The sequence below is a fragment of the Haemorhous mexicanus genome, chromosome 5 (assembly GCF_027477595.1).
Source record: "Haemorhous mexicanus isolate bHaeMex1 chromosome 5, bHaeMex1.pri, whole genome shotgun sequence".
Lineage (NCBI taxonomy): Eukaryota > Metazoa > Chordata > Aves > Passeriformes > Fringillidae > Haemorhous > Haemorhous mexicanus.
In genome coordinates this window covers 38,026,614-38,048,761 of record NC_082345.1, presented here as the reverse complement: position 1 = coordinate 38,048,761, position 22,148 = coordinate 38,026,614, and the positions used below count along the sequence as shown (strand labels likewise).

Below are 22,148 nucleotides of genomic sequence, written 5' to 3'. Positions count from 1 at the left end.
TGTAGGCGACTTTTCAGAAGGCAAAATCGTGACTTTTTTCTTTACCATGTCCACCCCTAAGTCACACAAGATTTAAACAGCCTCAAAATGTTGCTCTTCTGTTCTGCAGAAAGCCAATCTCTGCAAATCACCAATCAGCAATTTATATTTGTGTCAGCATACGTAAGTCTATGTGTGTCCTGCCTGCAGGTGCTGGTCCATGTGTGAGCGTGTGCTCCTGGTACCCACCCATGAGTCAGTGTCTCTCTGTGTGTCTACAGTGAGGGATCAGGTTCTCCATGGAGGAAGAGGTGGTGTTCACAAGCTGTGCTGCCTCTTCCTGCTGTCACCATCTGTGCTGGCTCTTTGCCTAAAGCTGGTTGACTTTGAATGTCACCCTGAAAACGGATCGGTGTTAAAAACTAAGAGGGTGTGACCTTAAGTGGTTAGCAATGACACAGCATGATAAGATTTTAGCTCTTGAAGGATAAAGTATAAGGCTTGTTTTAGGAAGGTAGCAGATAAATAATGACCCTATGAGCCAAGGATTAAAAAAGGCAGTGAAAATGTTCTCCTAGTGGTTATAGATATGTTCTCCAAGTGATTACAGATAGACTAAAATTATTCATCAAAGAATTTTGCAAAGATGCATTAGGTTCCAGAAGCTATTTTGGCTCTTCCGGTCTGATGAACTAGATAATTAAAAATTTACTCTGACAGTATCATTTGGGCCTGCTAATTATTTACCAATTTATGCTTGACAACATAGTGCTGTATATTAGACCTAATTTACATTGTCTCTTGCTGTATATTTCAGAAGTAGAAATGAGCAAGCAGAATATGCTGATATTTTCCTTTTATTACAATTACAAAGGAAGGAAACATTCTATTATCACTCTGCCATCCCCAGTTTTAAGAAGCATACAATATTTAAAATTTTTATCTACATGTAAAAACATTGCCTGATACTCCGAACATCCCAGTGCTGAGTATTTTCCGTATTTTGTAATCAGGGAAACAAAGGAAAAAGTGCTATTCTTGTCTTAAAAATTGTAGTAAGTCTGCTGCTTTTGCAGACTGGCTATCAACACTTTCAGTCCTCCAGAGTTTAGTTTTCAAAAGTCATATACCCATTTTCCCTCAGAAGTATCCATACATTACCTGTGCTTTTTTTTCTGCACTGTAAGAATGTATTCTTTTCATTGACTGTGATAGATCTGCTCTTTACACCCTTACATCTCATTTTATTGATTAGACAAACAAATTCTGTCTGGCTCCTTCATCTGCTTCTTTGCTCAGTTTTTGCATGTGGTCACCACTGATGTTTCTATGCTTATACTGGCTGTTTTCTCATCCTCTCATGTCCTAAACACTATGGAAATTATAAATATTCTGGGGCAAAGATTTTAGTTGCATGTTGCCCCAGTGTGCAGGGAACACATTCAACTAAAATATCTGAGTATTATTTCTAGAGGATACCATAATACATCTTATGGTAACCATTAATAAAGATCATCTGAAACCACCCCCCTACAAAGTTAGCATTACAGCCATTATTCAAATTCAGTCAAAAACATCACCTAATGTTTTTCCTTAATGATTCAGTCATGCTGGGCGTTGTTTTTTTTCAGCAGAATCCTTCCTTAAAATGGCATGCTTAAAATAGATGGAAAAAATCATGAAAAGATAAATTGAGGGTATTTTGTACTGAGATAGTAGGGCTGTGAAATTAGAGATTTGGATTGGAAAGCCCCTTTGTTTCACCATGTAGTCTGATTCAGAACTGTTGCTAAATAATTATATTTGGCTGTTCTCACTTGAATATTCTATTTCCCACAGTAAAGATTTCATGTTATGCCCCGAGCATCTTGTTAAATTCACTCTTCTCACTGGGCTGGGTTTTTATATAGGTTTTGTCAAATGCAGTAACATAAAATACTAAAATAAAAATTAGCAATAAATGCTAGAAGGCAAGTAATTGCAAGGAATATCTGTGAGAGCGCTATCAGAAAAGAAGTCAGAGCATAAAAGGCAAAAAAGTAAAGCAAAATAATATTAGAGCCAGGAGTCAATAATATAATGATCACAATGGAATAAAAAAAGTAATAGATCTCATAATCTTACTAATAGTGCATTAAAAAAGAGGCTTTTATCAGACAGTAATGTTTATGTCCATTTTGATAAAGTATTTATTGATTTTCTGCAGGGCAGTGGTTGATTATAAAGGTAAAATTAGCACTTTGTAACAATGACAGAGAGAAATGTTCCTTGATGACTTCATAATCCAATGTATCTGGACAAAAAGAATCCCAGCATTTTGAAAGGAAAATCAGGGAAACACTTTAAAATGATACTCAGTGAATTCTGGAAGACAGGAAGTTGGTGGTAGTTAATTTGAGAAAAAAATGCAGAACCACGCAATGGGGATAGGACCCACAGGGAATCAAGAAGTCATTGTTCAGTAATCCTGGTGCTTTATGCAATAAATTCAAGTGTATGTTATTTACATAATCCTCACATGAGGAGAAGGCCTGCTGTATTTGACAAACAGCCGCGATGCGATGAAAGAGAAAATGCCAAGCATATTTCTGCTTTCTGTAGCACTACTCCCTCGGATTTGCTTTAGATTTTGGGAAAAAGCTGTTTTATGAAGCTTTCAATACCATCTCTCACTGATGGTTGATTTCTGCTATAAAATAACGGAGGCCTCCCAGACTTGGTACATGAGAACTCAGAATAAGCTCATTATCTAATCAAGAAGAGGAGTTTCCTGGCTCACTTGGTGGTGTTATATAACTGTGTGCACACTGTAGGTGGTCTACCTATTAAATGCTAACCCCCAGAGCAGGTTGTAATAAACAGTTTGTTAGACAAAATGGTAAACCAAAATGAGATTCAGCAATTTAAAAACTCTTTTTGGCACATAAACCACAAAGAAACAGGAGAATTATCGTATTTCACATTGATTGTTCTCACTGGAGACGTTTTTAATATTCATTGTTCTGTTAATATATTACTAAGTTGATGGAAATATTAATAGGATAATGAAAAAAATTCTCTATAGTAGCAAAAAAAATGGTTAAAGAAGTTCTCATCCATCAAATATCTGAATATCAAATTAAATTAAAGAAATTCACAGTAAACTGATTAGAAAACAGTGAGAATGAAGTTAGGTAAAATAATTCAACCTAGATCAAAATAAGATAAATTTTCCAGAATGCTGTTTTCGGATTCCATTTTTCTGCAGGCAATTTCTTGAAAATAACTGCAGCTACTTCTGTAAAATCTTTTATTTTAATCAATATTTTTTACAGCGGTTGAGATTAGGTTGTTCATTGTAGTGACAACAATGTCGATGAACTCATTTGGCTTTAATGATTTGATTCTGGCAGCAGCTACTAATTCTGCTTACCACCATACGTAAGGTTTTTGTACAAAGGTTAAAGATAGAAGAGACTCCTGGGACGGCTGACAGGGTGGATTAGTGCTGCTGAGCCCTGCAGGAAAAGGTCACCACTGCAGTTCACAAAGGAGGGTTGTCACTGGAGGAGGTGAAGTCACAACTGGCCTACAAAGAGAGCTTTGGGTTTGGGTAAATTAGTCATTGGCAGGAATACCTAGGATTTGGTTGTTCTCTCCTGCTTATCTTTGCTTTTGCCTATCAACGCTGCTTCTAATCTTCACTGCCAGGCAGCCATCATGTCAATGGGACTGTTAGCTGTTCTTCTTTCTCTCTCCTCCCAATATTATTTGTTTGTGTCATTTCCAAATAGAGCATACTGAGCCAGTGCAGCACTGCTGGGTGAGCAAGGGGAAATAAAAGCCCTTTTTCTACTGGCATAGGTTTTCAAGCTTATGGAAAGTTCCTCTTGGGTTATAATTTATTTTTGAAGTTGCACACAGCATTCTGGTCTCATCTATGTCTCACAGAGAATTCATGCTCAATCCTAATAATGTCTGTGTCCCACTTTCAGTAAGGGAGTAACTGAAGATCTCATTACTTAGGACTTTACATGATTAGTGGTTGGGAGGTAGGTTCTGGACAGATTCATAGGACTGTGCAGCATGCCATGGCCTTAGGAGACAATTTCTCAGTTGCACAAGGTAATCTTGGCTATGAAATATGGCTTGCTAGGAAAACGATGGCTCAGCTGTTCACCCTGAAATGTCACACCATTTCCAAGCTAATCTTTCACAGTGCTGCATGTTGTGAACTTACTAGGCTGTACATTGAAGCCTACATACCCAGAATGAGAATATTATACATATAATACATAATATACGGCAGTGCATGAGAAAGAGGCAGTTTACAAAATGATGCCTGAATTATAAGAAATAAGAAGTGATTGCCAGCTTTTGATTTGCCTTTAATGGTACCAAGCTGCAGTAGAGATGAAGGCTGCTATCTGAATTTGTGAACTGATGGTCTGGTCTCACTTAAGAGGACTAATTTTTTTCAGTACTGGATTTCTCCATCTGAGAGGTGGAGAATTTTTTTCTTACACCAGCTCCATGATACACTCTCTCATCAGTCATTCAGAATGTTCAGGTTTTGGGAGTTTTTACTGACCCTCTATACTCCAGTTATATTGCACTATGTTGCAATGTAAAGGTAAAATTTCCTATTTTTAGGGGAGCAATTTCAAATCACAGTAGATGTTCCTTCCCAGTCCCAAATGTAAACTACAGTGTGGAGAGTAACCTGTTAAAAAACATGTCACAAAGTTCCACTGATTTTAATGAGATTACAGAGAAAAGATGTGGTCTTGAAAATGCAATTTAGTGTTTATAATTGTCAGTTGTCACTCAGCAAAAAGTGCCTAGGACGGATTAAAAAGGCAGAGGAAACCAAATGGCTAGTTTGAAGAGCTTTAAGCCAGTGAATTTAGTTTTGGAACATGAATATTTATCAGACCTTATTCCCTAAAATTATCATCAAACACAACCATTCTTTGGAAAGCTGTCAAGTTTGACGTATTCAGAACCTGACTCAGAATTATTAACTTTCAAATGGAAGGATCTTTTCAAGCAGCATTAAGCAGAGCATTTTAGCATTTCTCATTAAATTTTCTTGAGTTTTTGTGAAGTTCATTGATTTCAGAGAAATAAAAAGCATCAGTGTATAAAAGATGAAGACTCAGTACTCAGGAGTAAACCAACTCCTCCCCCTTCAAACTTTAGAAGTAAAAAGAGGATAAGAAATTAATTCAGATAATTTAAAGTGGCAAAATAATCTGTCTCATATTTAGGAACAATAGATAGAAACAAAGTAGTAATAGGAGACCTTTCTGCTTTCTCTGCTCAGATGCATTATTTGCCATAATTTGAGGCAGATTGTCTGCCAACAGACTGGAGGGTGTGCAGTAGCTGGGGAAATCAGCCATTTGGTTGTGTCCTGAAATGCTTAAGTGCCACAGTTTTAGACTAAATCTGTGGTTGAGAATTTTGATCTCTTCCTAAATTCTATGTGTCAGAAAGAAAAATGATGTTACATAATATCAAGAAATTTGTATTTTGAATCACTCAGAAGTGCTGAAAGACCTCTACATCACAGTTTTAATAGCAAAGGCAATCTCCATTCTCTAAGGAAAGTCTTAGGAAAATGCCAATCCTTGGGGAAGGATATTTAAGGATCATTTATACCTTAGAACATAAAGGGCTTTTATTTTTACTCTAATATTAAAAATATATATTTGCATTATCCTTATGAATGTCTAATTCTTTCAAAAAGGCTTGGTAGGATCAGATTTTATTTGTGCTCTGCTTTATGAAATATATTTCATTGTTTTCAGTGGGTGTTTTTAAAAATTTGTCATATTGGTTTATATCTCAGTTTGTTTCATTTCTGCCCCAAGACACTTCTGCTTTTGTGCATGTCTGAAGTAAGGGATTTTAAAATAAATTACTTTCAGCAATTGAACTATAAATAAAATAGTGAAAATGTCCTTCAGACAAACTCTGGTAAAAGTTTTTATACCATAAAAAGCAAGCAAACAAAAGGCCAAAAAATTGTTAGAAAAACCTTAACTGAATAATTTCATAAGACAAAAGGCCAATAAACAGAGAAGGAAGTAACAGTAGATGTCAGAATTGTTTTTGCTAACAAATAAATATCTTGACTTCTAATGACAGACTATTTTGATAGTGGAAAAGAATAAAGATATAATGAGATGGACTCACATGCTGCACAATCAACAGGAGAACCCTTAATAGCTTGTTTATTTTCCAAGCATGCACACTCCAGCATTCCCAAGTGTAAGCCATCACATTTGACAGATTTGAGAATGACCAGAGGCCTGAACCAGCAGCTTGCCATGTTCAAATCTTGCCAAATGCTTTTAATAGCCAAGTAACAGAAAAAAAAGTGGGGGCTGAGTGCCATGTCAGTCTTGGGAGGCTCCTAGGCTTTGCTGTGCTGCAGATAGGCAATGCCTGACTCATATTTTAATAAGAGGAGGAAGGAGTAAATTTACAGTTTTTCAGAGAAAAACTTGAATAAATAAATGAAAATCCAGTGGAGTCTTCTTGTTGGTAATACTGTGATGTTTTCTGTAATTATCTGTAACAACCAGATTCTCTTTGCTGGATGTGGGAGCACCTGCCAAGAGCTGGACAAGTCTGTCTGCAGCCAAGGACAAGTCAAGTCTGTTTGCAGATGACTGGAGCTGGCTTCCAGCTTGAGCTTTGATTTGGCACTCTCCTTTTTACTCGTCACCAGCATTAATTACAGTGACATTTTGGCTTTGTGCCTAGATTTCTGTAGAATGAATCTGAGGCCAAAAGCAAATGTGTGCTTAAGCCAGTGCATGTATCAGGTGTCTCAGCAGGGAAAGAGAAGTAATACCAAGGGAGGGGAAGGCCACATGCAGAGCTTTGCTGTTGAACACAGAGCACCCGATGGCCACTTGGCTTTTGAACAGTGTGCATATATTGTCTCCAACATCCAGTTTTCATATTGTTATTTAAAATTAATCTTAACCCATTTAACTATCACACTCAAAACAATCATCTGCTTTTAAGTGTCTAGCAATCAGAACATTAGAATGGTAATATTTGAATAAGACATGATTTTCACATGGGTTTCCTTTAGATGCAGTGGCAGTGTTAGAGGTGTCAATTGAAAATCAGAGATTTGAATGAAGGTTAAGAGAGCAACCATCTTTATTAAGGCAGTGAGTTAGCAAAAAGTGAAGATCAGAGGTCCTCTGACTGTTCTCTCTGGTGTTCTCCTCCTTTGGAAAAAGCCACAAAAAATAGCAAGGCAAGTGAAGAATGGCCTCTGTGATACCACTGCCTCTTTGCCTTTTCATCAACTGAAGCAATACAGCCAAGAAAAGGGAGTTGTGTTTTTTCAGGATTTTCTTCTGCTCAACTGCAAAAGAAAATGGTACTCATCATTCATTTTTCTAGAAATTTAATACTAAAATAAATGTAGCTTTTCTCATAGTTGGTCCTATCTGTTATATTTTAGCACAATAGTCCAAATAGTTACCCAGTGTAAGATAGGTACCCCATTAGTCAAATTTTAGTTCTTCAAAACCCTTTTAGGATATTTTGGATTTATGCCAGTAATTCTGTATCTTACCTGGAAAATGAACTTATGGGGAGATTACATATGGAAATGGGGATTTCTTATCAGGAAGAAAGCTAGATGTTATAAGCACGGATTATTTGTAGAAGAGCTATCATATCAGTAGTAGTACATATTGTATCTGCTGGGGATTTTAAAAGGTAAGTTTACAGTGAAGTTTTTAGCCTGCCATAGCCTGTTCTCACTACTGCAATACCCTCTGCCCTTTAATTTCCACTGCTTCTGATAATTTTATGTGGTCTGTCAGAGAGCAAAAATTATCTGAATTTTAGGTTAAATGGGAGGGAACAGGGCAATTTCAGGTGAAAAGTAAGTAAACAAAGTACTTGAGTAAGGTAAAGACAACTTACTTTCTCTGCTGGAATTGCACAGGAGGGTTTTTGCTGCAGGCCCTGTGCTGCTGTCTGCAGTGCCCTTTGTCTGGCTCTATGTGCCCAGGGTAGGTCAGTTCTCCAAACTCCATTCCCTGCTAATGTCTAGAAGTCTGACCTTTGTAGGTGACATTCACCCTTTTTTTCATGCAGAATTTGAGCTTGGTGTCCCTCTCTACTGTAATCCATCATATTTCCACAACCACTTGCTGTCTGGTCTTTTGTTGCCTTTCTTGAATCCTAATTCTTTCTGCAACATTGCAGATGAGAATTTTAATTCTCAGTTCTCCTAGCTGGTGGTAAAGAGGATTCTAGTCCTTTATGTTCTCTTTCTACAGGCTACAGGCTTCATACCTATCCTTTATGGCTTGTTTTTTGGTTTGTTGTGTTTTTTTTGGTTTTTGATTTGTTTTTTTTCATGTGGAGAAACTGAACTGAAAGCATAGTGAGCATGCATTCTTTCTTTTTCTTTTCTCCATGATTTTAGATCCACTTCCCCACTTTCCCAGTTTGGCTGGGGTTGGTGTCTTTTGGGTGGTAATAATAAATACTGAACTTAGTCTTTATATTACTAAAGTTAATTAAAAATTCACACAGCTGCAAGGACAGCTTGTACTTAAAATATGTCTTGCTTACGAGCCCAGTGGAGCCATCATCATTCTGGAGGACATTTAGACTGGCTCTGAGATGAGGTGTCCAATGCAGCAAAGTGAGTTGCCTGGAGAGATCCTGCCCCTGGTGCCCAGCAGGATGCACTGAGACTGACAGAGCACACATGCCTTGACAGACAGTAAAGATCTATCAAGTGCCAAAATCTCCTCCCCTACAGTCTCTGTCTGCTGCTACCATTCCTCAAGCACATGTGTGAGGCCGTGGAGGGCTGGGGAGGACCAACCAGAGGACTTTTGTCTCTGTTATTCACTTCTTTGGTCCCATCACAAAATTCTTTTTCTGCCCCTTTGTGTTGACCTCAGTGCACTTCCCAGTCTTCCAGATTCCATTAAAAACAGCCAGAACTGAATTCCTTAAATTTTTTATAGGTTTGATATGTTAGAGGTGTAAATCCACTCGGACAGTTATTTACATGTCTGCAGGGAGATCAGGCATTATTTTTCTGCTGCTGAAAATGTTTACAGGCAGAAATTTGTCCCCTTTTAAAAACCTGCCTTTCACACCACACCTACAAGCTGTGTCAAAAGCATCTTGAATCCATGAGCACCATTATTCTCTTTCAGTCAATCTGGCAATAATAGTAATTTCAGTGCTTTCATCCCCAGGAAAGGGAGAACTCATGGTGAGATGCATTAGTGCAGCCACCTTTTCAGCTGATAAGGGTTCCTGTAATGTCCTGTTTCTCGGAAATTTGATCTAAAAATAGCCAAGGGAATTATTCTGTTATCCAGAAGATAACTGCAACTTTCTGAATGGTTTGGGTGCATCATTTTTTCAAGAAAAGTTTTTAGAAAACAGAAGGTAGCAATGCCTCCAAGAAGTATCTGTCACTGTACTAGGAAGAATACCAAAATGTTTTGTGTGCATAAAAATTGGTTATTGCTTTTTGGTTGTGTATCCTTAGAGATTTGATCAAAATATGTGATTTCTTTTTAAAGGAATTTTACATATTTTGGCTCTGGTTTTGCATTCAATTTTGAGGGTTTGTTTTTGGTTTTTTTTTTGTTTTTTTTAGTTTGTTACAAGAGAAATTCAACTATGTTTCATTTAAGAATAAAGAAATTACATTTGAAAATTTTGGGTTCCATTTTTTGTTATTCTTTATTATTTTATTATATATACATTTTTTCATATGATTAATATATGTTATAATATTTCATTGAAGATGCTCTAAATTTACTAAAAGGTAGTTTTATTCTATGTTAAATCATTTCCACAATGATTTGAATTATCAAATGAAATACATTGAACCATCTGAAAGCTAAGATACAAAAAGAACATTTGTAGTGTCTTATTACAGCTGTTTTCTCAGTGCAAGAAAATTATGTCTGATTGCAGTACCACTAAGTATAGATTGACTGAAATTTAAAAATTAATTCTTAAGCTATTCTGGTTTTTTGAGAAAATAATTATTTTTTTAATTTTGCAAGATGTTTGATTTTCTGTTAGAAAATAATGTACTGTCAACTATATTTTATTTGAAAATTTCCACCTATTTTTATATCCCCACAGCTCCATGAATGTTTACTCTTTCATAGTCCAGAAACCTAAGCAGTTTATCTGGCCTATAACTTACTCCCAAATCCCTGTCTCTCCAGACTCTTAAAAATTGGATAAGGATTAGGTTGAAACCTCAAGTAACAGTTCCATACGTTAGCTCCTACCCTCATTGGCAAAATGATAAACACATGGCAGAGGGACTTTTTAGGAGATTATGAGACCAAGGATTGGGTACCACTGGCATATGGAATAAAGAAATATGTTTGAAAATGTCTGATGATAGAATAAATGACAGCTGTGATCTCTGAGCATAATTAAATTACTATCACTGTCAATGACTGCTGTTAACAACCATGTGAAAAGCAGTCATGTAACATAAGGTGCAAATTAATAGCGTTCAGATTTGCTGCAAAAACCTGGCACAAGTCAGGATTAAAGATAACATTAAACCCTTCAACCACAATTTATCTTAAACTAAGCAGTGTCAATTATATAAATTCCAAGATAGCCCTTTAATGCAGAGCAAAACAATCCAGAATATTTCAGATACTGAAAAAATATCAAATAAGTGCTTGGAGGGCTAAACCTCTGTAAATAAGTCAGGTTCTGAAATCTGTGTTTTCTAAACTCAGCACCCTGGAGTTTGTAGGTGAAAAGGCTAGAGGGTCTTGAAAATGTCTAAATCTCAAACCTGAATAAAAATGTTCCATGAACCTAATTATTAAGAAGAGACTAAAGATACACCTGAACTGTATTGAGCTTTTGGTTTTGCTAATTTCTAAGCAGTCTGATTTTACGTATAGAATCGTGAATGTCTGATACATTTAATTCATATTGCACATTTCCTCTCAGAAATACATCTGCTTTGCCTCTGTCTTCATGGGGCTGTGTATTCGCTTGAGAATTAAGAAATATAATTTTTTCACCTTTGTATTTGTTTGCAAATTTTTGTCAAAATCAGCCAGTAGTTTTGTCCAGGCAGCAGTGATGAGCAGGACCATGAAGGCCAGATGCACAGGGAGTGTGACCACTGAAGCCTTTAGTCCCTACTGATGCTGAAAATCAGGTCATGCAGATGCAGGTTTCTGCTAAAGCTGTACCCTGGGTCATGACTCAGCAAAATCTGGGAAAGAAGCAAGAGGTATGAGATACAATCCTGGCAAACAAAACCAAGAAAAGAAGGACCCCTTTGTTCTGCTTAACTTGCCCTTTGCCAGACAGGTTGTTGTCATGGTGCTGACTGCAAGCAAGTAATCCGATTAGGCTTCAGGAAATAGGCTTACCTTGTTATCTGAAAATATTTGGGTGGATCAAGCTCTCAAAGAGGTTAAAGGGGGAAGATTTTTATTAAGAAGTTCTTCAGTCCTTGAACTTGCACCTTTTCCCATAGTCACAACTTATTGGTAAACTCAACAAACCAGCACCTCCTCTTGAGACCTGCAGGGAGAAAATACTTTGCACAAGACTATGTGTGAGGAAGTCCACTGCCCCCCCAGACTGAACTCACTTTGCACTTTCAGAGGCAATGTTTTCCCAACAGTTCTCATGTGTTTAGGGATGCACCCTGCAGCTGGAATGCTCTACTTGGATGGCAGTGCAAGGCTGCCAACTCTGGAACCATGTTATTGTAAGAAGGTTATTAGGGAGTGCTGCAATGAGGTAACAGGGATAGGAGGGGACCAACTCTGTGTCGTTGCTGCCTACACTTGTAAAGGATGATTTTAAAAATCCCAGTGAAGTTACAAATGGAATATAAAAATTCTGGTTTAGTCTTTGTCTGCCACATATTCCTATTCTAAGGAAATGACAGTGTGGGGTAACAAATATTCGTCACAAGCCAAAACCACTCCAAATTTTCCTGTACTGCAGCAGCAAAGCTGTATAAAACTGCTGAATTTAAGACTTGCTTCATCATGGAGATTTATAGGATGAGTATCATGACCAGAATGAAGACAGATTTACTTATCATTCTGCTAACATAGTTATGGACACTGTTTATTTCAGATTGAGTTTAATCAGGTGCAGACAGGAAAAATAGATCACTGCTTCTGCTCATAAGCAAAAACAAGGCAGGTGGTTCTAGGAACAAAGATGCTTAAGCGTGAGAGACTTTACACAGCAGAGGAGGTTAGCAGTAAATCAGGACTTGGACATTGGGCAAATAATTACTGGGAATAGTTCTCCTCTGAACAATCATCAGGATGATCTCTTTGGTTTCTTAATATGCTGTAGAGAAAAGGTTGACTAAAGAGGTTTGATATTTCAATGCCTCCCTCCCATCTGAAGCAGCTGATTGCCAGTTTGCAAAGGTGAATGGCAAAATCTGCTTATCTCATGGTGTTTAAGGGGCTGGTTTTGGTATGATTTTTCTTTGACTATAAATGCAGATACCATGAGATACTCTGTGTTGGGGCGTTTCATTTATCTTTTCAATTTTGGGGATGGGAGTTGGCCATATCCAAAGTGAAGAATGAGATTTTTACTTCATGAAGGGATGAGGTAACAAGAAGTAATAGGGCTTTTCAACTTCTGAAGAACTGCATGGGCAGTTTGTTTTTTGTTTATTTATGCTCATTCAACTAATGGTAATTAACTTGTCTGAATCTGCATTTGAAAAATGTAAACATCTCTTGCATCCTGTGTGTAAAAAACTTAACAAACAGCAGCAGGAAGATAATCCCATCAAAAGATTTTCTCCCTTTGTTTGTGTTGATATTGTCAACAGCTCTTGATGGAATTACTTTCTTACATCTTGCTTCAGCCCATATATTACTATTTTCCAGAGATTGTTCAAAATATAATTAAAAATGGATGCTGTATATGTGCCTCATGTCAAAAAAATAAAACAACCCTGTACATTCCAGAAATAAAATATCTTCCTAGATGGATATTTATTGTTTTATTCACTTGCCTAAATTTCATTTTACAAAATTCCTTCTTCTAGTTGTTTATACATTCTGTTAGGAATTTAGAGCTAGGTAATGACTTTCTGCTGTCCCTATCATGTCAGATTAAGTGTTGCATTCAGAAATAAGTGGAAACCAGAAGGGGTTCTGGCAAAGACTTATTCAGATCCTGTGGTGTGGATATGCAGGTTTTGCACGGTATATATAATTATCTTAAGGAATGTAAATCTTCCACTAGTTCATTTTTTTTTTTCCCTGCTGGGTCTAAAACCAAATTATTTCTTAAGGTACTTATGAAATGCTTGGAAGAATATGGAAATTAACTGACCTTGCAAAAATGCATTTTTCTTTAATTGTTCTCATGGGCTAGCTGTATTTCCTGTAGCAGGATATAATTTTCTAATTGGATCTTCTTATAAAATAAATCTCTAACCTGAAAAAAACTCCTTGCAAAATGATACTGCATTAAAGCAGATCATAAATGCATTCCTATTCCTTTTAACTCTAAAAAAATTTCCTTTGAATACGCTGAGTGCATCCATTTTGAAATGTACATGGGATGATTTTCTACCTTAAAGACCTCAAAGTAATTTGGGATTAAGGCTTCAGCAGTCACCTTGTTTCGGTATGACAGGTGATGCATTACACTTGCTGAGGAAAAAGCAGTGAAGTATGAGTCCATCTGGCTATGTTTTCATTTAGCTATGAGCACAGAATAGCTGGAGAGAAATTTATGGCTCCTGCAAGTTTCTAGTTTGATTCAGGGCCTGGATTTTGGCTCTCGCAGTCTGTGGAATGAAGGAAAGTATTGATTTTACAAACTCTGTGCCCTCTTGAGTCTGTCTGCGAAGGGTCAGCGTAGCTGTTCATGAATAATGAGCAGCTGAGATCACAGTAGAAGATTTAAAAAGGATTAATTCATGTTGAATTGAACTTTGAAGGAGAAATTTTGCCAGCTGATATATTGGCATGTTAGTGAGGAGTTGCTTTAAGTAAAACTGTCCAATTATTTTCTTATCTCTTCCTCTTAATGAGCTAAGATGACATTTCTGTTCTCAAAAGTCAATTATGGAAGCAGCTATAAAATCTTTATATTCAGCTGAATCGTGCCTTACTCTCCTGAAACACGACCTGAAATATGGATGTCAGAGAAGAGTTCATGGCAGCAGCCCAGAATGCATGCTAATATTGACTTCACTGGTGTGCTGTAGACAAGTAATGACCACCTGCATGGAGTATGTTGTGGAGGCTGATTTTTGCATTTTGTTCCCTGTTTTATGGATTTTGTGTGTAGAAGGAGCTTAAACACTATCTTCCTCTTGCAGGGCTTAACTTGTGTGAGTAAAGTAAAGGTGTACTAAGTTCAAACTTTCTACTGTGGGCGTATAGTTTAAGTCCTTTACTTTGCTGTTACCTCTCCAGTCTTTCCTCCTTACCCTTTGGATGTACCTGCCTTTGTCTGTTGCCTACCTAGGGGATTAAATGCAGACCCTTCATTTCCTAACACACATTTAATGTAGATGCCTCGCCCATCACTGACACCAAATGTCTCACACCACCCTAGCTGTTCACCTCACAGGCACCTAAATCTAGGGATTTTGTATTTTTAGAACACTAATGTATCTGAGGATGTCCAAGTCCTATCCACCACAGTAGACTACTGTATTAGCATCTTATTTGGTAAACATGGAAGTGTGCTATACTAATGAAAGAAATTCCTGGTGTTTCCCATACATCTGCTCTTTCTATGAAAATTGCATAATGACATCCAGTAGCTCTAAGAAAGGGACATGGAGACCTGCATCCTCTATGGATTCATTGACATTAAGCAATGAGCTGTGCGCAGGCAAAGAAAGGGGCAACACCTTAGTGCTCACCACTGATCTGCTCTTAGGATGGATTTGTAGATCCTCAAACATTCAGAAGTCAAGTTTTGGGTTAGCTCTGAATGTTCCTCTTGTGTCATGATCTCAGTTGTTTTATTTGTCCTCTAAGACCATTCCCCCCAGCAGGAGAAATACACCTGGGCACCACCCTGCATGTACCTGCCATGGCAAGGAGGGATTTAGAAGTGTTTAAAAGGGCTTCACAGTGTGAAAGCCCAAAGTTACTATAAAAAGCAAGTAAAAGTTGTTTTGCTAAATGTGTTCAGATTCCTTGAATCACAAAGCCATACAAAAGTCCCTGGGGGTATGCGAGTTCCATTGGCATTAGCAAGAATGTGACTAAGGGTTTCTCATTCCTAATCAAGTATGTGTCTACTGCTGTGGTCTAAAGTTCTTCATGTGCAGTACAAAACATGTGATAAATACAGTGCTGCTTTTCATTCAGCTACAAACCTCCCCAGGGAGAAGAGTTATTCTGATTAAATGAATTCTTTAAGAGGAAAGATTTTGGTTTTGTTTTCTAGAGCTGTATATTTGAAAGCTGTAGCTCCTGCTTCTGCTTGCAAAAATGGGTAATGAAAACAATGCAAGCAGCTTGTCAAATTGTGCAAGGACTGAGTACATTGAAGGAACCATAATTTTCTGGTGTTCATGATAGCACATTGATTGGAGTCTCTCTGTGTCTGATGATCATCTTGTGAAAAGCTTCTTTATTTGCATATGAGGCACTTTGCCTGGAGGTGGTCTCAGAAATTAATGAAGTAGGAAACAGGAAGACTGGGTGAAACAATGGTCACGTCTAAGTGCTCTGTCATGTCTTTCTGCAAGTAGACTGCTTTGATTTCCTGAAACAAGTACTTTGAAAGGAGAATATTTTAGGTATCCTTGGAACTAATACAGACTGTTGATACCACTTCCTCTCATCACATACCTTCATAATTCATTGCTCTTCTAATCCAGTACATTTTTACTTTCAGGCATCATGCAAAAATCTAGAAAAATGTGTTGCATATTATCTGCAGGTCCTCATTATGTAGGCAGCAGTCAAATTGCATCTTTACCCTAAAGTTTTATTGCTTGCCTGCCTGATGTATGAAATAATGTCTTATATTGTATGGAATATTCCTCATTTGGCTCATACACTTCAGTGTGTGAACTCAAAAAAAACAAAAACCCAGATGCTTGTGGAAAGCAAATGAAAAAGTTTCCTGAGCACAGCTGAGTGCAATTTATCTTTCTATTGAGGAGACTTGTTGGGATGTGTTTGTAATCTTTGTTCAGCACTACACACTGATGTTAAGCACCGTGTTTTGCCTTCAGACACCTTGCTATTTCCAGAACATTACATGGTAGGGAGGTCAATGAGGGGATTATTATGAGAAGATCTTATCAGTACTAGCACACACTAATGAAAGTGAGACAAAGAGTGATAGTGGAGACTAACCAACTGTGTAGATAGTAAGTTGTGGATTTCTCAACTTTATGGAGTATTTGATATGGTCAAGGAGTTGAAATGTTACTTGAAGCATTTGGAGTAATTTGTGAAGAACTGGAATGTGTGCAATATTCATAGCAACCTTTGCACATTAGTGACAATGTCTTGCATCAGAACGGGCAAGAATTGTTCAGATTTGAAAGGTGCAAGCTAGAATTAGGGGATGAGCTTTAGCTAGTTCAAAATTATCTCATTGTCATAACTAGTATATGAAAGGAAAAAGATCTAAGCAGAGAGAATACTGGCAAAGTTACTGCAAAGAGTCTGAGCAAAGTCAGAGGGCATGAGGTATGTTTTTGGATGAAAGCTGTGGCCATCATTTTAACCATTTGTGCATGTATTTGTCTCTGTTTTACAGATTTAAAGCTGAGGTACAGCAATAGTAAGGCCAGAAAAGAGGTGCTGGGTTTTGTGTGCAATTTGAGTCGATTTAGTAACCTAAATTTTAAAGTATCCCTGAAGCAAAATGTAGGTTCAAAGCACGTATTTCCAGACATTTCATCTTTGCAAGCCAAATACAAACCATTAAAGTAAATTAGAAGCTCTTTATTGTGTCCGATTTATTTAAAAATGTTGGCTAAAGCAGTCACTTTGCAGATTTCAGGGAGTCTGGTACACCAGGGGCTTCAATCATGCTTCACATAGTCCCTTTTGTTAGAGAACTTTCAACTTCTTTGAGTGAAGAGAGAAGGCATCTTTCCTTAATGCAAAATTCAGATTCATCCCTAAAGCAGACCTCTTACAAGCGTTAAATTAATTAGGCATTTCTAGTGAAAAAAAAAAGTGGTTGTGTTATCAAACACTGTGGTGTTATATGCATTCACAATGAGAGCAGTGACTGCTGGGCTGTTTGCTTGTTCTCTGTTTGCTGATTTGAACCTAGACAAAGCAGAATGAGCTAAGCTGCTGGAAATAAAAATATGTCAGGTACATGCAAGCAGTGATTTTGAAGACACTTAAGAATTATCCAGATTTAAGAAGATTTCTCTTAGAAATAGCAAAATTCATATTCTTAATGAGAAGACTGTGTCTTGCTGACTATCTTGCTGGATATCAAGGTTCTTCTCGAGATCCTCTTGGGATCCAGGGGTTTATCAAAGAAAAATTTTCAAAACTTGTCAAAACAATGCACTTTTCTGTTAGCTTCAGTCTCCCAGATAGGTGAACACCATTTGCTGACCTTTTCTTTTAAAGAAATCAGCCTGAGTCTGACACCAAGGAAAACAAAGTAAATTCATAAGTCGACATAATAAGTAGTTAAAATGTGGTTTTTAACAGCAAACTGGTTTAATGCATTAATAAGCAGCAGTGCTAACCTGACCTGTTATAGACTCTGTAGAATGCATGAAAAAGATAAAAGTAAATGAAAAATAAAATAAAAAAAGAAAGATGAATCTCAGACAGCATATTAAAATAGAAATGAATATTTTTTTGATGAAGGGTAGAAGGAACAAGAACTAAAATTAAAGTTTGTTGCAGAGTCCCACAAATGAGTTTTCAGTCTTGAAGTGATGCACAATAGTTTTATCAGATATTTTTGTCATGATTTTACTAGTTTTATCAGATATGTTAATGTGAATCATCAATAATTTTTTTCCAAAATAAATACAAGGCATTTTCATTATCAAAAAAATGCATTCTTGTCTGATAGCAGCTCTACTATCTAGATTTGGGGAAAGAGGTCTATAAAAATCGAAGCAGTAAATACTGAAATACAAAAATTTAGCTGCATGAGCAAGTTAAAACAGCTCTGGATAATACATTAAATACGTAAAAACAACAATCTTCATTGCCAAAGGGGTAGCTGATATGGTCTGTTCTGTTGGAGATTTTGGGTTTTACTGTGTCTTTTCAAAAGGCTGGTATAAAACATTGTGTCAAGCAGACATCAGTTTCTCTAACAGTCCTTAGAATATGCTAGAAAGAAAGCGGGTTCTGATATTCCTGGGCTTTGTAGGCATACTGAATATTGTCAGAAATTTTGGTGTATGAAAGCCTCTGAATTTATTAAACATCTCAAGCACCTATCATAAGAGGAAAAAAATTCCAGGCAGATACAGTGATGACTCTGAAAGGTCAGTAGTAGAGGTTTCAGAATGATCTTCTATACAACTTAGAAAATGGCCATGAGTGTTCCCGAACCCACTGACAATCCATTGGTGTGGATTATCTCACTGGGGTGTGATGGCTGTGAAACACCACAGAGAAGCCATAAAACAGAACACAGTCACAGTAATATTTGCATGAAAACTTTGGCTGTAGAGAACATGTTTATATTTTGTGAATCAGCTGAACTGTTCCTGAATTTAGAAAATGTAAATTCTCTTACAGAGAAAAAGGAGCACAAAATGAAGTATATAAAATTAAAATTGAGCATAATAACAATGGGACATGGGGAAAGAGGATGAAATTTTATCCCCAGGGTCTTAGGTAGACTCAGAAAACGGATGGTCAAATATTATTTGACATGAATATCATACATTAAGAGCTCCTGTTCCTTCAGGAAGTATCTAATATATATCCTTTTGGATTTGGTTTATGATTTTTTCTTCTCTTTTTTAAAGAGCAGCTTTTAATGAGGTAATACTACCTTTTCTGCAACATAATCAAATTTATATTATTTATGTTTTTTTCCATCCTTAAGGTTCTCAGTCTTAACACTGTTCTGAAGGTATATTCCTATGTGGTACACAGCGTTTAATTAATGGTTTTTTATCATCAGTGAAATTATTCATCACATTAGACAGTGAAAAACACAGAAGGCCTAAATGACTAGTGCTTCAGAGATGGTTCTTAGATGAATGTGGACAGCCTATTATGTATGACATTATAGTTTCATTATTAAATCATTCATGTGTTTATCACCTGGAAATGTAGCAGAAGACATATTTATTTGTAGTCATTGTACTCAGTGGTGGAAAGTGCAGCACTGTAATAAACTCTTGCCCTCTGAAATATGTTTATCTTGTCACTGAGCTGGCTTACTAATGTGATTTTCTACCTTTTGCAGAAGAAAGGTAATGCTTGCTGCAGTTGCTATGATACAAGACTAGTGCACTGAACTTTCCAGTGCATCAGCACACATTTTGTTCCATGCAGTTTCCTGTCACTGCTGCAGTCTCCCAAAACTCCAAATGTAAAATAAGGACTCACAGATATTTTTCTTGTTTGCACTGAATGACCAGTCAGTCAATAGCACTGAGCTTTAATTTAACTAGGGGATTGAATTACATATTTTTTTCTAAAAATCCTTTTAACAGGCTACAGCAAAACAGTTTGGGACTTTATCAGCAGGTGTCAACACCTAGCTTTGTCTTGCTAGAAGTTATATATCTAGAAGAGGCTTGATCAACCCTCTCCTCTCTAAGAGAGGAAAAGAAAAAAGAGGCACCTTCCGTGGACAGTTTATTCTACAAGCCTAAGACATTTTAAGCCAGGATGAATTACCTCCTGGGGGAGGCTGCTTTTAATACTGGTTAGAGAGGACAACTAGGTAACTTAAATTAAAGGAGATACCTAACTTTTATATACCTAAAATTATAGGAGATAAATCCCTTTAAAAGTGATAAGATGAATATTTTTTCAAACTTTTGGCCTGTGAGTAATCCAAAACAAGATGAACAGATGGAGATGTAGCAAAATACTGGAAGAATAATGCTGTATATGGCAATAAAATAAAAGTCAAAATGTAATGCCATAGAGGAGCAATTCTGTAGAGAGAAGTCTGAGAAATACAGCTCAACCTGCCTTCTGTGCAAAAGCAAGGCTTGTGTGAGAGTTGGTAGTGACATTTCTGAAAGAGAAGCCTCTCTCTTAGTTGCATCCTTTGCCTCAATCTCCTAAAGCAAAACAATTGACTGTGTTTCTTCAGAGATATATAATTATTCTCTGTCAGCTCCAGTGACTGCATTCTCAGGGATTCCTATTTTGATGACATTGCACCAGCTAGACAGATCCTGAAGACAAGAAAATAAAACTTTTGAAAATACTGGCTTCTTGCTGACAGTAGATTAGTCTGCAGAAAAGATACTCCTTTTATTTTTATGTAGCCTGGCAATTCATCGGGTCTTCAATAAGATATTAATAATTTTTGAGACTAGCAATATCAGGTAAGCTTAATGGATTTCCCTGGCAGTGTAATGAATGTGATTGCAATGAAGCATGAAAAGAACTGTTTTAATGGCTTACACTTAGATCTGATGGTAATTTTTTTAAGGACACCTGCATCTTTCATTAGTTGAACAAGCAACCACTTGACTGCGAGTGAATAATTAATTTAAAAGTCTGAAGAACAATATTCATTGTACCTTTGGAAATATTACTGAAAAGTTTCTGGTAAATCACTTGAAAAATAAGTAATCACATCTATTGATTTTGAGATGCCTTCTGCCTATTGAGACACAGTTTGTAAAGTAGATGTGCTCCTTTCTCTGCAGCTGGGATGACAGCAGCTCGGTTAGCAGTGGCCTCAGTGACACTCTTGACAACCTCAGCACAGATGATATGAATACCACCTCATCTGTCAGCTCTTATTCCAACATAACAGCCTCTTCAAGGAAGAACACTCATGCCCAGGTGAGTCGCTTTATTGACATTTGTTGCAACACCTCCATGCAGCATTGAAAAAGGTTGGTATCAATGCCTCTAAACAAATGAAGTATTCATATCTTACAGAATCCTCTATTACACCTGAATGCAAGAAGCTATAGACTCTATTGACCCAACCTTGGGCTGTGAGCTAACATTCCAAATTCCCTGCTCCCAGGACACGTGTCACTGCTGAAGGTGCTGGCTGGTGACACCCAGCTCTACCCACCCTGGGGCAGCAGCCCAGGTCCCAGCCCCTGCTGCATCCTAACACAAAGCAAATGCAATATGATTGGATCTGTGATCATGGATTTCTACTCACTTCAGCTCATTTGGAGTATCTCTTTCAACAGATAGCACAATAAAAAATAATATATTTTTTGCTTTTTATGACTGAAACACATTAAGGAAGAAATATACAGGCTGTGCAGTCCTTTGAAATGGCAGAGATTGTCTTCTCCCCACTTAGATCCAGGGATGAAAATGTCAATGCCAGGTGACAATGCATAGTGTCAAAAGAGAGTTCTTAATAGCATACAGCAAAAAACTATATACATCATACATATATCTGTCTGTGTATGCATGTGTATGTGTCTGGTGGCAGATGTCCAAGCATTTCTTCCCAGCTCCCCTCAAAACTGCAAGTAACAGAGAATTCAATATGGAATCCTTGCAGGACTTGGTTTCCTCTAAAAAAGAAACAAAACAAGAAAAATTTGTCTCCACAGGGAAGTATTCTCTGCCATGTCATCTCCTGTTCACTAGTAGGGAACTTTGAGACTGAACACTCAGCACAGGGGAAGAGTGGCTGCCTCCAGTGATTTGATGTCAAGTATGGAGGACACAAGACTGACACTTCTGATTCCATTTAGACTCCTGCAGGCAGCCAGTGTCTGCAATTCAGAGGTCTGTTTTGCCAGTGTAGATTTCAGCAGACTACGTGAGCAGTAGAAAAACACATATTTGTTATTTCCCACCAACAACAGGAAAATATAGTAACTTTTGGAATGAAAATCACTTTAATCTCCAACAGGACAGATACCAGACCAATGCTGTATTCATGCAAAGGTAGTCACTCAAATGCCAACATGTTTCAGCTGTTACCATTGCCTTTCCCACTCCATCAGGGACTTCCATGGTTTTTAACTGGAGATCAGCCTC

General features: G+C 37.2%; 1 protein-coding gene across 7 annotated transcripts in view; it reads left to right on the top strand.

Annotated features, from left to right (window-relative positions):
• The window catches only part of NAV3 (neuron navigator 3), a 249,998-nt gene that overhangs the window by 165,437 nt on the left and 62,413 nt on the right, over nt 1-22,148 (top strand). For all 7 annotated transcript variants that reach the window (XM_059846871.1, XM_059846869.1, XM_059846870.1 and 4 more), the window contains one exon: nt 20,837-20,975. In XM_059846871.1, the coding sequence (XP_059702854.1) occupies nt 20,837-20,975 (139 nt within the window). The remainder of the gene's footprint in view (nt 1-20,836; nt 20,976-22,148) is intronic.